At 38.7% G+C, this 14,346-nt stretch overlaps 2 protein-coding genes across 2 annotated transcripts; both read right to left on the bottom strand.

The window, feature by feature from the left end:
* Positions 1-444: 444 nt before the first annotated feature.
* On the bottom strand, positions 445-2,761 carry LOC103953656 (probable LRR receptor-like serine/threonine-protein kinase At3g47570). The gene is made up of 2 exons (XM_009365428.3): positions 1,172-2,761; positions 445-1,047 (listed from the first exon to the last, which is right to left on the bottom strand). The coding sequence occupies exons 1-2, from the start codon at positions 2,751-2,753 to the stop codon at positions 680-682; spliced, it is 1,950 nt and encodes a 649-aa protein (XP_009363703.3). The 5' UTR covers positions 2,754-2,761; the 3' UTR covers positions 445-679.
* A 3,868-nt stretch (positions 2,762-6,629) lies between these two features.
* LOC103957537 (probable WRKY transcription factor 17) lies at positions 6,630-8,663 on the bottom strand. The gene is made up of 3 exons (XM_009369722.3): positions 7,682-8,663; positions 7,142-7,267; positions 6,630-7,025 (listed from the first exon to the last, which is right to left on the bottom strand). Exons 1-3 carry the CDS (start codon positions 8,428-8,430, stop codon positions 6,875-6,877), a joined length of 1,026 nt encoding a protein of 341 aa, XP_009367997.1. The 5' UTR covers positions 8,431-8,663; the 3' UTR covers positions 6,630-6,874.
* Between the last annotated feature and the right edge of the window lie 5,683 nt (positions 8,664-14,346).

Here is a 14,346-nt window from a genome sequence, read left to right as displayed (position 1 = left end):
TAAAAATATAAAAGGATAATTTGATTAATTGATGAGTGCATTGGATAACAGACACGACTTAAACAAGCAGTTTACAACACCTTTGGACAACTCAAAAGGTCCATTTTTTATAACAGGAATTTAAATGCAGTTTTGAAATCCTAAACGACCTCATATAGCTAAAATCCATTATATTTCACTACGCAGTTGTGTGTTGAAACCGCGACGCTGTTCTCTTTCCAAAAATGTATCATGGCCCAAATCGGAGATCAGACCCCAAATCTGCAAATTCCCACTGCGTCTTTTTGTCTTCTGACAGTCAATTTCCTGTTCAATCCACCCAGGCATTTGTTCTACATCAAGAAAGAATTATAATGCGGAACACAATAGTTTGAAGAGAAATGTTCTAATCACTAGGACAATTAACCGCCTTCAACACAAGCATCTGTTAGCTGGACAACTTACTAAACCATATAATTGCACTGTCTCATTTTATGCTTCTTCTTGCTTGTGCAACAAAGTCAAAACCAGCTAATAATAAATTGTTTTTCAGTTAATGAAACTTTGCTATATACATAATTTAAGGTATTAAACTTACTAAGCTCATATGAAAGTAAACACAACATATGTTCAAGCAGCTTGACCCCTTATGAATATATCTAGCAACAGATCTCATGCAGAACATATAAAACAAAACTTCTTATGCAGGAAGGTTGTTCCTAATGGAGCGCAATTCAGATGCGACGCCACTGATATCCTTTCGGTCTGTTGGGGATTCAGCAGAACAAGCAATCCCAATTCCGAATGTTAAACTCAAGCACTCCTCGAGTTTTTGAGCTCTCGAGCCGCATTGATCGTCGGGAGTGTCCTTGGCACCTCCTTGAAGAAGTAGCAGATCTGCAATCTCTGTAGCTCGCTCCAGGTAAGCCGTCTTCACAAAGTTATGAAGGTTGAAGTCGTCACTAAACATGCTGTCGGTAGGTCTCTTCCCAGTGAACATCTCTAATAAAAGAATGCCAAAGCTGTAGACATCTCCGTATGTTGAAACCTCACTTCCCATACCATACTCTACAATTCAATCAGACATCACAAATTATCACTTCAAATGTAAATAGAATAGCTCTCTTTGAGTTACTTTAGAGTAAGAAAGAAGTGAAGGGAACTGTGAAGTACGAGGGATGAGAATATTTACCCGGAGCAGCATAACCAACTGATCCTCTTATCCCAATTGAACTTGTTTGATGATTTGTTGGCACGTTATCAGTTGGTTTTAAGACAAATCTTGCTAGTCCAAAGTCGGAAACATGTGCAGTCAAATCTTTATCCAACAGAACATTACTTGGTTCGAGGTCACAATGAACAATTGGCATCTCACAATGATTGTGAAGATAGTCCAACGAACAAGCAACATCAATCGCAACGTCTAGCCTCTGAATAAGATTCAGATATTTGGGAGCGTGTGTATCCTCTTGTGTTCCAGAAGTTGGATGCAACCACTCATCCAAGTTTCCATTGTCCATGAACTCGTAAACCAAAGCCTTGAAATCATGACCGTGAAAATCAACACTTGAACATGCTGTTATAATCTTGACAAGATTCCGATGCCTAATATTTTTTAGTGCCTCACATTCGGCTAGGAAGCTCTTAGAAGCTCCTTGGTGTAACATGTTAAACACCTTCACGGCGACAAGCTGAGGTGATCCGTCAGCAGCATCAAGAGTTCCTTTGTATACAGATCCAAAGCTACCCGAACCAATCAGATTCGTTGAAGAAAACCCATCGGTAGCTTTGAGGAGGGTACTATATGACACTTGCAAAATAGAGTTCATCAAGTTGGTGCTCGGTAATGCAATTTTTTTGCTTCTCTTCCTTAACAGACAGAGAGTTAGAACGAACAACACCATAGCTATTCCTATAAAGGCAGGGACTATGGAGAGTATTAATTTCAATCTAGAGGACAGTCCTCTCCCCTTGGAATTTTTCGAGATGCACTTGGGCAGATGGAAATCAGCAACACCGCCGCAGAGATTGGCGTTTCCGACAACTGAACTTGCACTTGCATTCTTAAAAACACCTTGAGTTGGTACCGCTCCCCAAAAATCATTGAAAGACAGGTTCAAATTCCTCAGGAAGTAAAATCTTTCTAAAAATTGTGGAATTTCACCCGAGAAATTGTTGCGAGAAAGGTCTAAATCTTGAACTCCTCTCAATGAAACCATCGATGAAGGTATTGTCCCATTGAAGTAGTTACCTTGCAAGTGTAGGACTTCTAAACCCAAACAACTACCAAGGGTGCTAGGAAGTTCTCCGGATAGCATGTTATCAGAAACATCCAGCACACCTAGACTTTTCAACTTTCCAACTTCCATGGGAAGGGAACCAATAAAACGGTTTTTAGACAAGTCTAAATATTTGGACAAGGAAGGGAGGCCAAGAACTGGATCAGGTATCACGCCGTCAAGGTTATTTCGGGAAAGATTCAATTGGACCAGCTGACGGCATTCCCCTAGGCTCCGAGGGATGCTGCCATTAAGGTTATTTCCTTGCAATTGGAGCGTGGTTAACATGGTTAAATTTCCTAGAGAGGAAGGAATGCTCCCGGATAATGCGTTTTTCCCAAGAGCCAATAACCCTAGACTAGATAACCTTCCAATGTCATTGGGGATGTTACCTGTGAAGTGGTTATTCCTCAAACTCAATGCTTCCAAGCTGATCAGGTTCCCGAACCCAAATGGAATGTTTCCATTTAGTTGGTTTTCTTGCACCCCAAACATTTAAGCTTTGTTGTGAGATTGGAAATTGCTGAGGGAAGAGTCCCACCAAAATCGTTGGTGCCTAAAAACAAGTGCCCTAGCTCTGTGGCATTTATCAAGTCTGAGATAAAACTCAAGTCACCGTAACCACGACTTCCAAGATTGTTTTGGTTAATGGCGAAGTGTTGGAGGTTATGAAGGTTTCGCAAACTCGGAACTGGCCCGGATAGATTGTTCTCTGCAACAATGAATCTGGCCAGACTTGTGATGTTGGATATTGACATGGGAATTGCTCCGGTAAATTGGTTTGTAAAAATGTGAAAGTTTTGGAGATTGGGAAGAGTTATTCCCAAGTTTGAGGGAAGACTCCCTTGAATTTGGTTTATCGACATAGAAAACGTAACAATACTAGAGAGGTTGTAGATGGAAGGAGGGATCATGCCAGACAATCGATTCAAATCCAACGAAAAGAAGGTTATTTTTTTCAATTGGCCTAAAGAACTAGGGATGCTTCCGGACAAGCTGTTATTATATGCAGCAAGCATCTCAAGAGCAGAAAGGTTTCCCAAGGAAGGAGGGATCTCTCCGGTTAAGCAATTAAACTCTAAAACAAGTGTTTGAAGCTTGGACAATGAGCCGATTTGTGAAGGAATTTTACCCACTAAGTTGTTGTAACCAAAATGAATGGTGATGAGGTTGAAGCAATTGGATATGTTGGTCGGAATAGGGCCACTGAGTCTGTTGTTGTGTAGAAGTAATACTTGCAACCTATGCAACCGCCCGATTTCAGCAGGGATTTGATGTGTAAAGCTATTGTTTCCGAGGCGGAGTTCCCTTAGGAAGCTTAGGTTTCCAATGTGTGGAGATACGGAACCCTCCAGGTTTTGGGACCCTAAGTTGAGCACGGTGACCCTCTCACGATGTCTTCGACTGCAAGTTACACCGTACCACTTGCAAAAGTGAACGGATTCGTTCCAAGAACTCAACACTTGATGAGGGTCTTGCTGTATTTGAGCTTTGATGGCTAGTAATGCAAGCTGATCTCTCTCATTTCCTTCCAAGCAGCACAGAAATGCATTCAAAATTGTATGTACTAAGATCAATCTCACAGCCAGCACTCCCATATTTTGAGCTCCCAAGTTCGAGAAAAGACTTGAGTTGGAACTATATCCCTACCACGTATCTACACTTTAGTTAAAACATAACATGTGTTACAAAATTTGATCTGATAAACTACGTACGTACCTCCAATTGTGTTTCTTCGAGGACGAAGAATGAGTGTGTCGATTTGGCGACGATCGATTGCTTCCAGTTGTTTGGGTAACCAGTATTAGAGTTTCTGAGAAGTGGGTTGTGAAATTGGGTACTGAGTTTCGTTTTGAGGCATGAAAAACTGACCTCTGGTCAATTTATAAGGTAAAAAATGAGGAAAACTAATAAAAATGATGTGAAAATTTTGAGTTTTAATGATAAAGATAAAATAAAGAGTGAAGTGAATAGTATCAGAATTGACTTTTTAGTGTAAAAATGTGATTTTTCGTTAAAATAAACAGTAACAAAAGCGTTTCGTTAAAATTCCCTAAAAAATGAGAATGCAGTCAAGGATTGCTGCTTGTTCGTTGTCTTCAAGGCATAGCTTGACCTATCAAGTCCTCAACCTAATATTTTTGACTTTCCTGTTGCGATTGATTGATACATAGTTGTGATTGAAGGTGAAATGCATGGTTGCAATTGATTCAACAAAGGTTGTATAATTCAAACTGTTACGAGCGTTTACTTCTACACCTTCGAGGTTCTTTCTTAAATAATAATAAAAATAAAAAAAAAGGAATATATCATACATGTACTCGTTCTTAACTGTATTTAGCAAAGCTCACACACTGTTTGAGAAACTTTTTTTTTTTGTTAATTTGAGCAACAATTGTGGTTTGCTATGCACCTGTCAGAGATAGGTGTGCCATACTAGTACTAACTTGAGGGCTCGGGTTTAGTATGAGATGATAATGAATATCTCACTATTTTGATTTAATTTTGTATACAACTAATTACTTTAATACTTTGCTTAATTACAAGCCCACGCTACAAGGCTAGGCTCATTTGACATCTTCTTCAACCACTTGATTTTGTGTTTCAAGATCCACATTTAATTATTTTATAAGAAAATATATAGGAGAAACCATTCATTTCAGTACATAAGCAACAAAAGCTCCACCATTGGCATGAATCAAGAATCAGCTCATCCTCAAAAACATTTTCTCAATCATTTTTATTTTTTTAATTACTTGTGGTATTACTATTCTAATCTACTTGAAAGAAGGGAGATTGTTTGAACCTAAGGCGTAGTAGATCGAAAATGAATGCCTTATTCACCGGAGGCAATCTACCCCTTGCAATTTTCAAAGTTACGGTCGCACCCCTTAACCTTCGTTTCAAACTTTCATTACGCATCATCTTGCGAAGACACCTTTCATGTTAATTTAGATGAAGTCCAAATGATGCCCAAGATGTTTCTTAATCTTCATCCATTTGGTAGTCTGCGATGCAGATCTTTTTTCCAGCATGAATATAGCCCAGCTTCAGTAACAAGCTTCAACTTCTATTTAACCCATCGTCAATAAAAATAGACACTATTCTTCTCAAATGGCCTCTTCAAACCTCCTAGGGTGGACAAAATATTGAATAAAACGTGAAAAAAATCAATCAATCGCAACAATTAGATGGTTTAGGTTGATATTTCACATGGCAAAATTAATCTGTTTATGAAACCAAACCAAACCAAACCACCTTTGACGATTCGGTTGCCAATTTGGTCTGTTCGAAAACTACGGTTAAAATGAATATATATGTGATCATGAACTTTAGCACTCTCTTTGCTTTACTCCAATTCTTCATCCAAAACTTCTTTCTTTAATTCTTTGTGGTGGGCAAGGGCAAGTCACTGCGTCCAAGCATAATTTTAAGGAAAGAACTTGGCTGCTGAAAAATTAGCAACAATTCCTGCTCCATCTGTGATTGGTGAGGAGCAGGAACTGCTGCTGATTTTTCAGCAGCCAAGTTACGTTCTAATTTTAATGAGTTTACGACTCAAATAGTTAAATGGTAAAATTTTGCGTTCAACTCTAAACAACTAAGATAAAATCGCTCGAACCAAACCGACCAGAAAAGTCGTTAGAGTCGAAAAAACCGATCCATTAACACTACGTGATAATGTAATCGTCAATGTGTACTAACTTAATCAAGGAAAAAGCAAACTATGATTTCAAACGGTGAACATCAAGGAATAAATGAATCTTGAATAACACGTCATAAACTTCAACATAATCCGAAAGTTTAGTGCCTTCATGACCACCTCCCACAATAATAAAATTTCTTTGGAAGGTACGGGAGCTTTTGACTTGTGACACCAACTGTCCCCCATTTCAATTAAGTCATGATGATTCCCTCTAATTACGTATCAACTTTTTTGACTTTCATAACCCATAAACAAATCATGAATTAAAATACGACAGCTCGAATGAAAAATGAGGACCACAAACTCAAGAGCTTCATCGAGACGGCCCCGATGAATCAACAGTAAAATTAAAACTACAATATCAAAACCCTTGGGTTGATGTTTGGATCGCTTCCGTATTGTTATTTTTTAAGTGTTTAATGTTTTATAATCTTTATATATAATTATAAAGTTATTTAATTAGTTTCAAGCAATTAATAAGAATAAATTAGTAAATTTATGAGCAAATATTTTACTAAAAAGTTGCATTAAAGGAAATTAAACTTTGAAATTTTTTTAGCATAATGTTTAAATGTAAAATAAGACTTGGAAAAACTCGACAAGCTTCGAAAGATATTAGTGTAATTAACCAATAAAATAAATAATATTTCCAGTTTCCCACCAAATGAAATACAATAAAATTAATTAAATAATTTGGAAAGAAGTAAAATTAGTTAAATTAAACACAGCTGCGACAGATTGAGATTCTTCCCTCAATTTGTTTCCCATTATCCACTTAATTAAACTACAAGATTTAAAAATAAAAACAAATTTACATCCATTCCAGTTCCACCTTCTTTTCAACTACTTCAAACTGCTGTAACAAATCCCTCTTTCTACCCACTTTTCTGTTCTTTCTACCCACTTTCACTCACGTTGACTCAAACACCAACCCCACGTTCTCCCGCGCATGCCGGTGCTCCCCTTCGTACGTTACGATCAGCATCGCCGGATCATCCGGAGCGCGCTCCACGTGTTTCCTCGCCGGGCATCCTCTTACCGTACTGCACTTGTAATATCCCCTGTTCAACAAAAACAATTAAGCAAACGTCAGATTCAATTCTTACCGTCCGATCATATATCACCTCACGATTTTTCATTTGATTACAAATCAACGGCTGGGATTTAAATTAAGTACCTTGGGTAAGGCGAGCCCTTGATCGGCTTCTGACCGTACTTTCTCCAGGAGTACTCGTCCGCTGGAATATCCGCGATTTTTGAACTTATCGCCGGCACACGAATCGTTTTCTTCACCCGATTTTTCCTGAATTACCAAATATTACAACAATTAATTAATTTATTTATTTATTAAAATTTCGGATATAAAAAGTATTTTTGGGGCTTTAGTCGTCGGTCAAAATTAAATAATCCCACGCGCGGAGAAAAACAACACGCCAGGCTCATCTTGTCGTATCAGCGTCAACGCGTGCTACGACCATTAAAGGCCCAGCAACCTAAACCGTTGACCCAGATACAGGCCGGGTCCACTAAATAAAACCGAGTTGAGTCGTCCGAGTCAACTCGCTTCCTCGGATAGTCCAACCAATTTTCTCGTGGTTCGTTGAGAGAAATGGAAAAACCATCCAAATCCTATCGTCTCAGTAACCGTGCGAGGGGCGTATTTTAGCTGGAGAGAGGAAGTGTAAACTAAAATGCGCGGATAATGAATTACACGTACCTTCTCTTGGAGCAATGGCACTTGCCGGAGCCGGAAGCAGATCCCGAGCCGGAAAACTTACACGACGTGTCGTCGGACTGGTCGTGCTCGTGGCACCTCTTCTTAAATGGCGCCGTGGAGAGGGGAGGCTTCGCACCGGAAACGGCCGGGGCGGGTGCCAAGAAGATCGACGATCCGAGCTTCCCGTTCGAAACGCTGCCGTCTCCGGTGATCGCCGACGACATGAACGACGAGCTCGACGAGACACTGAAGCTCTCCTTCGCGAACTCAATCTCCGCGCTCTTCGGGTTAGACGCGAAGGCGTTGGGCCTCGTGAAGTCGAGCGTCATGCTGTGTGGCTGGGATTGGACGAAACACGACTCGATCGGAGTCGGAGGGACGATAGCCGGAACAGTCACTGGAGCGGGCGCCGGAGTCGGAGTAAGATTTAGAGCCGAAGCTAAGTTGAGTGTTTGTGAAGACAAGGGGTCAGAAGTGGGGAAGTGAACCGGCTGAATCGGCTGAACCGGACCGCGTCGGAAACGGGCGTGGCCGGTCCGATTGAGGAGGGAGATGACCTTCTTGAACTTGGAGACGGTGTGATCGGTGATGTCCGTACAGTCGACGCGGGCCGATTGGTTGTTTGACTGTTGCTGCTGATAAGAGAGGAATCGGATCAGGTGCTCCATGCTCTGCAATCCTTGCGATGCCGCTTCCTGTATGGCCTTCTGATCCTCCATCTTCGGGAAGTTCATCAGCTCCAACGTCATCGTTAGGGTTTCGAGAATCTCCGGCCGGCGAGGTTTGGAGGTCTCTCAAGAGGACATGCGAGGAATTGAGATTTGGGGGGAGGGAGGTTGGGTGTTGAGGGGTGTGGGGATCATATAAAAGGCGGAGGGTGGGAGAGTCAAAGTGCTATTTAGATCGGACGGCTGAGGGGGGTTTGAAGATTTCTATTGGGATGGGATTTGATTAAACTAATCAATTTTCTACACACTTGGGACCGGGAGTGGGGAGGGAGGGAGGAAATGTCAGCGTGGCCGTGTCATCGACAACTATAAACTGTTATGTATTATATTTTCTCGTGATGGCCAAAATAACCACGGACAAGGTTGACAGGAGGGATTTTTCGGTGTACCCGGCACACCAAAAAAATTTGGTGTACCCTCACTCATAATGGTGAGGGTGCACCAAAAAAATTTGGTGCACCCTCACTTTTTGTACACCAAAAAAATTCTAATGAGTGAGGGTACACAAAAAAATTTGGTGTACCCGGTACACCTAAAAATTTTCCGGTTGACAGAGTTTGGAGTTAAATAAAGTTTGTGTCATAAAATATTAAGGAGATTCTTTTAAAAGTTAGATTTTATATCGATCATTTGTCATTAAATGTTTTTGGCATATTTTTCGTATTAATATTGACGAATTTAAACAATATTATTACTAGTTTATTATAATGTTAAGTTCACTTCTTATTTTAAAGGTACATAATATTATTTGTTCAAATAAAAAAAACCAATGTGCAACAAACTTAAAATAATTGAGAATTATAAAGAATCTCATTTTAAGAAAATGTTTTGTACTGTTTGGTTGATTTGAAGCTGAAACGTGTAATCCCAATGTTTGAATGCTTCAAAAGTCTTCCATGACAAATAAAGTCAATACTTTGATTTTATTGGAGTCTTTAAATTTCATAACTTTCTTTATAAGTAATAACTGTTATTGGTATATTTCTATTCACAATGTTTAAGACTTTACAAAAGGTCGTTATGCAAGTAGGAATGGACAAAAACTCTTAATGTTTGAAACAATTGTAGGCTCAATTTTTATCGTAAGGGTTATCCGGATTTGTACCAAAAAGAGAATCATTTATCCGGTTAGGTCTTATTTCTCTTACAGCCACATATCATGTTTATTATTAACTGCTAAATTGAATAACATAAAAAATTTAACGGAAGAAAACAAAGAGGGTGAGCAAATAGTACCAACCTAATAATTGTAATTTTGGACATTAACTATATTGTCAAGCTTGTTACATGTGTGATTGTGACATCATAACATAGTTACATTTTTGGGATCCATTCATAAGTACCTACTAGAAACTTTAGACCATATGCATATTCAAGTCAAACCAATCAAAGCTTAATTGTCCAACTCTTGGAAAATGAATAACATGTTTATGTTGTTAGTGCCTTGAATTGGTAAAACTTGAGCCAACACTAATCAATTTACTTCAAATAGTTGATTTGACCAAGAATTCAACATCTTTTGCAAAATTATGCAAACATAAAAATATTGATGCCTAAATAGTACAACTTGGAAATTGCAAAAGACCATCCCACAAAAGAACATAATTTAAAAAGACGAGAAATTGAACCTGCAACCATTTGTAATCATATTATTTCTTTTAATTAAATAGACATCCCACCAAAGTTATAATCACAAACTCATATTTAGTTATGAACATAACTTAAGAGAGCAGGAATTTGAACCAAAGACCACGTGGAGATTATATTTCTCTTTTATTTAAAATCATTGACTAATCTTTTTCTTTTCTTATAAAAATTGTTTTGCTGGTATTTCGCATTTTACACGTCCCATTATTCTTTGAATTGTCTAACGTTTTAATCAAGGGATAGGAGTTTTTTTTTTTATTTCTTTTGGTCAAAGCATGGTATAGGAGTTGACGAATACTTCAAGTAGTTTTATTTTTTCCGTGAAAACTCCATTAAGTTCTTTTTTATGGCTTAATTTTAGTTACGTCTTTTAGAATTCAATTTTAATCTAACTTTATTTTGTGTAATTTAAAAGTCATTATTTTACTTTTTAAAACTCAAAGTTCGTTCTATTTTGCTCTTGAAATTCGATTTTTGATCTCATTTTGCTATCTGAAACTCGAAAATCGTCTATATAAAACTCAAAATTCGTTGCACATTGCCTTATATCTGTTAATTTCTTATGTGGGATTGATTTGGGTGCACTACGTTAGTCAATATCTTTTTTATTTTATTTGTCTTCAATTCCTTTTAAACTTAACATTCTCTAATTGTTGAATTTAACGCATAATGGAGATTTATAATCAAATTTTCACACATGTGATATAGTCTTATTGGGTGTTGGGTCTCACATATGTATTAGGAGATAACCTATAAGTTTTAAGGAGAATAAAGAGTCCACAAGTCAAAGTGAAACGAATTTTGAGTTTCAAGGAGTAAAGTTGCGACACTTGAGTTAAATGAGTAAAACGAGATTAAAATGGAGTTTCATGAGGTGTAGCTAAAACTAAGCCTTATTTCATTGACTTTTACTCTTCTTTCTCTGATAATTATTTTTTGCTCCATTTGAGAAACATTTTGATACTAAGGTTTATAAATCTCATGTTAAACTTCAGTAGATAATGATTTGATACTAAATTAAGTCACTTGGCCAAATTCACTACTCTTTAATGTCAAATTTCGTTGTATAAAAAAAATTGACTAACTACTTGTACATGTATAATTCCATGCGTGCTCATCTTAGTATATTGTATTGAGATTTTGCTAGCGTCTATTGATTAATCTATATATTCGCGTTAAATTCTTATGTTCACACAAGAAAAAATAAGTACTATGATCCAAAAACCAATCATGTGACACTCCCACACCATGGAAAACTGATATCTATAAATAATTCATACGCAGTGTATATACAATTTCAAGGGTCCATGCCAGAAATATATCATGTGATGGGTATATGTTTTTTTAGTTCATCACGATTGATTGATATGGTCTCCAATATGTAGGGCCTCTAAGATATTGATCTTATCATACAAAATCTAAATAAGCACCCTTCTTGAGTTATCATACAATGTAATGGATATTGATGGAAAATCAATAAAAATAGGGTTTTATTATTAGCACCTCATATATTGTTGAATACATCTCACATTAAATTTAATACTATAGATAACTTATTTAACCTACTACACAATGATAATTTCAACCTTAAAAAAAAAAAAAAATTTATAAGTACACTCCAAATCATTTTAACTTATATATCTGTTTGGACCAAAATTTACACCATCGGCCCGTGCAATCAAGGCCGTTGAATGACCATAGCTTCACACCGTCATATATATGAAGAAATTAAGATAATTTTATTGTTAAGAGATAATATTATGATTTTTAATCATAATGATTATTTTTTAATAGTGAATTATCTTGGTTTTTTTTCTTGTTAAACGTGATGCAAATAATATCTCTAACCTACCATTCAAATTAATTGGAGATATTCGTCATACGGCAATGCATCTACTACTAGATTAATTTCATGCAATTAATCTATGCATGGGATAAAGATGAAATTGAAATGGTGATGTGGTCAGAATGGTTTTTTGACACACCCCAACTGAGATCAGGGCATGCTGGCCGTCACGTGGAAGTGACGTAGCCATGTGCACAGTGCAGAAGCTAAAGGAAATAATATAAAAGTACGAATAATTTAAAAACTAGCATACATAATGTGATAAGATAAGTGCTAGCGTAAGTGAGACGCTGAATTCAGAGCATAAAGGTTACAGCAGTCCAAAGAAATTGATACGACAATAGTACACCCGAAGGTGACCCTACACTGATGAGTGTCTGTCAGAAATGCCGAGACGCCCTCTGGGAAAACCACCGAACCCGCTAAGCTACTAGAACCTGGAGGGGCGCAAAACAAAAGCGTGAGTGGGCAAAAACAAAGCTCTTTGAAAACCATTTAGTAAAATACATTCTAACCCCTCGCCGTAAAACCTGTATACTTCCCAGAAATAAATATATATACGTATGTATAAATATGCCAATCATGCACAAGGGTATGCCAATCATGCTCAAGAAAGCGCTATGTCAAAGTTTTATAATGGTATGCAAGTGCTCAGGTATAAATCACATCAATAGCATAACATCTGGCAGCCGGAGTCCCCTAAGTGACCTGTACGGCTGAATCTAGAGCTCAAATCTCAATCTCAATCATTAAACCTGCCCACGAGTCGGAACCACCTATAGTGGTCTGTACGACAGGCCTGGGTGTAATACATATAAACGCTCTAGTGCTACGATCACGTGAAGGCTGTGCGAATAATCGCGGGTCACCTACGAGTCGGAACCACCTATAGTGGTCTGTACGACAGGACTGTGCACCTAACTTGGATCCAAGCTGAGCGGGTGGTGCGGGAGGTGAACAACACGTGAAGGACTGTGCCCTACTCTGGGCGGGAACACTAACACCGGGGGTGCAGGTTATGAGCTCTCTAAGCACCTCTAACCACTATTTAATGCAATTGTTAAATAACACTTACCTGTGCCTCCATAGCACCAAATACAAATATGTAAATGTATGTCACTACTAATGCATATGATAATGCATAAACAACAAGGATATGGTGCATGGCATAAAACGAATAACCCTTTTTAACTATTTCTGGGAATATAAATGTATATAGGTATATACGGAAAACCAAAAGCCCACTCACTGGTATGTGGAAGGGTCGTAGCCCCCCTGCCTCGCTTGAGCACGCTCGTCCTCGGGATACGTGTCACCTATATGCGAAAATACTATAAAAGCGTTAATTTAAAGCACATAACCTTCCGTTCAAAATAACTTCTCATACATTGCTCAAAATGGACAATTTAATATACCAACGTGCTCTACACAACCTCAGGATCACAACCATATTTTTAGAAAAATTTTCCACCGCCGCACGCACCGCCACGCGCCGGCCAAGGCACGGCCACACGCGCCGGGCACGCGCAGGCATGTGCCTGGCACGCTGACGGCGTCAACTGACGCCGTTAGGAATATTCCGTCAAAACTAACAGATTCCGTTAACGGCGTCAGGAATATTCCGTCAGAACCCTGACGGAATATTCCGTCACCTTCTCCGGCGAGACTCCGGCGCCGTCGTCGGCGCCGGAGCCGAAAAACCTGCAAATCGTGTTTTCTCGCTCGTTTTTCAACCGTTTTTCATGATTTTTATACCAAAATGAAGCTCTAACCTAGTAGAACACATCCATACAAGTTTTAAAGGCTAAAACTTACGAAAACCCACCTGTCCACAAACCTCCAAAACCGGCCAACTTCAAACTAGGTGATTCCTACATCCAAACACTTCCAACGAAGCACTCCGAGGCTCCTTGGGACCTCACTAAGACACCTATGAGCTTCAAAAGTCCAAAAACATGCTAGAATAAGTTTGCATGAATAGTGTTCAAATCTGCCATTGTCGAATCGACGTGAAAACAACTACAACCTTACCTGAAAATGGCACCACTGGACTCCTCTCAGCCTCACAAGCATGATGGTGGTCTTGGTTCCCTCGATCTGCAAGTGGTTGAGGGTGTTTGTGTGTGTCCGTACACTTTCAAAAGAAAGAGGAAGAAGAAAGGGAACTCGGGAGAGAGAGAGACAGAGAAAATGGCAGAGGGAGAGGGAGAGTGAGACAGTGTGTGTGTGTGGCCCAACATTTGCCAACACCACACAAACAACCAAACAACATAACAAAACAAACTAGGGGTAAAATGGTCATTTCACCTATGCGTTTCGATAATTTCGGGACGGGATGTCACATTTTTGGGATTAGCCAAAGACCTACTGGCTTGCTATGCACATGGATTATCACTATCAATGAAGGATGAGGTGGCGGTTTTTAATTTTGCATGCAGCAAGTA

This window comes from the organism of the source record quoted next, unplaced genomic scaffold, assembly GCF_019419815.1.
Source record: "Pyrus x bretschneideri cultivar Hongxiangsu unplaced genomic scaffold, Pyrus_bretschneideri_v1 Contig1, whole genome shotgun sequence".
Lineage (NCBI taxonomy): Eukaryota > Viridiplantae > Streptophyta > Magnoliopsida > Rosales > Rosaceae > Pyrus > Pyrus x bretschneideri.
Note: the sequence above shows the minus strand (reverse complement) of the source record. Positions and strands in the feature narration are given on the sequence as shown.

Bases quoted from the DNA above. Each gene is read 5' to 3' on its own strand.
- LOC103953656 (XM_009365428.3), bottom strand. From the start codon at position 2,753: ATGTTTGGGGTGCAAGAAAACCAACTAAATGGAAACATTCCATTTGGG. The intron at 1,048-1,171 runs GTAAATATTCTC...ATTGAATTGTAG, and splicing joins AGTTGGTTATGCTGCTCCGG to AGTATGGTATGGGAAGTGAG.
- LOC103957537 (XM_009369722.3), bottom strand. From the start codon at position 8,430: ATGACGTTGGAGCTGATGAACTTCCCGAAGATGGAGGATCAGAAGGCC. The intron at 7,268-7,681 runs GTACGTGTAATT...TTGGTAATTCAG, and splicing joins TGCCATTGCTCCAAGAGAAG to GAAAAATCGGGTGAAGAAAA. The intron at 7,026-7,141 runs GTACTTAATTTA...TTTGTTGAACAG, and splicing joins AAGGGCTCGCCTTACCCAAG to GGGATATTACAAGTGCAGTA.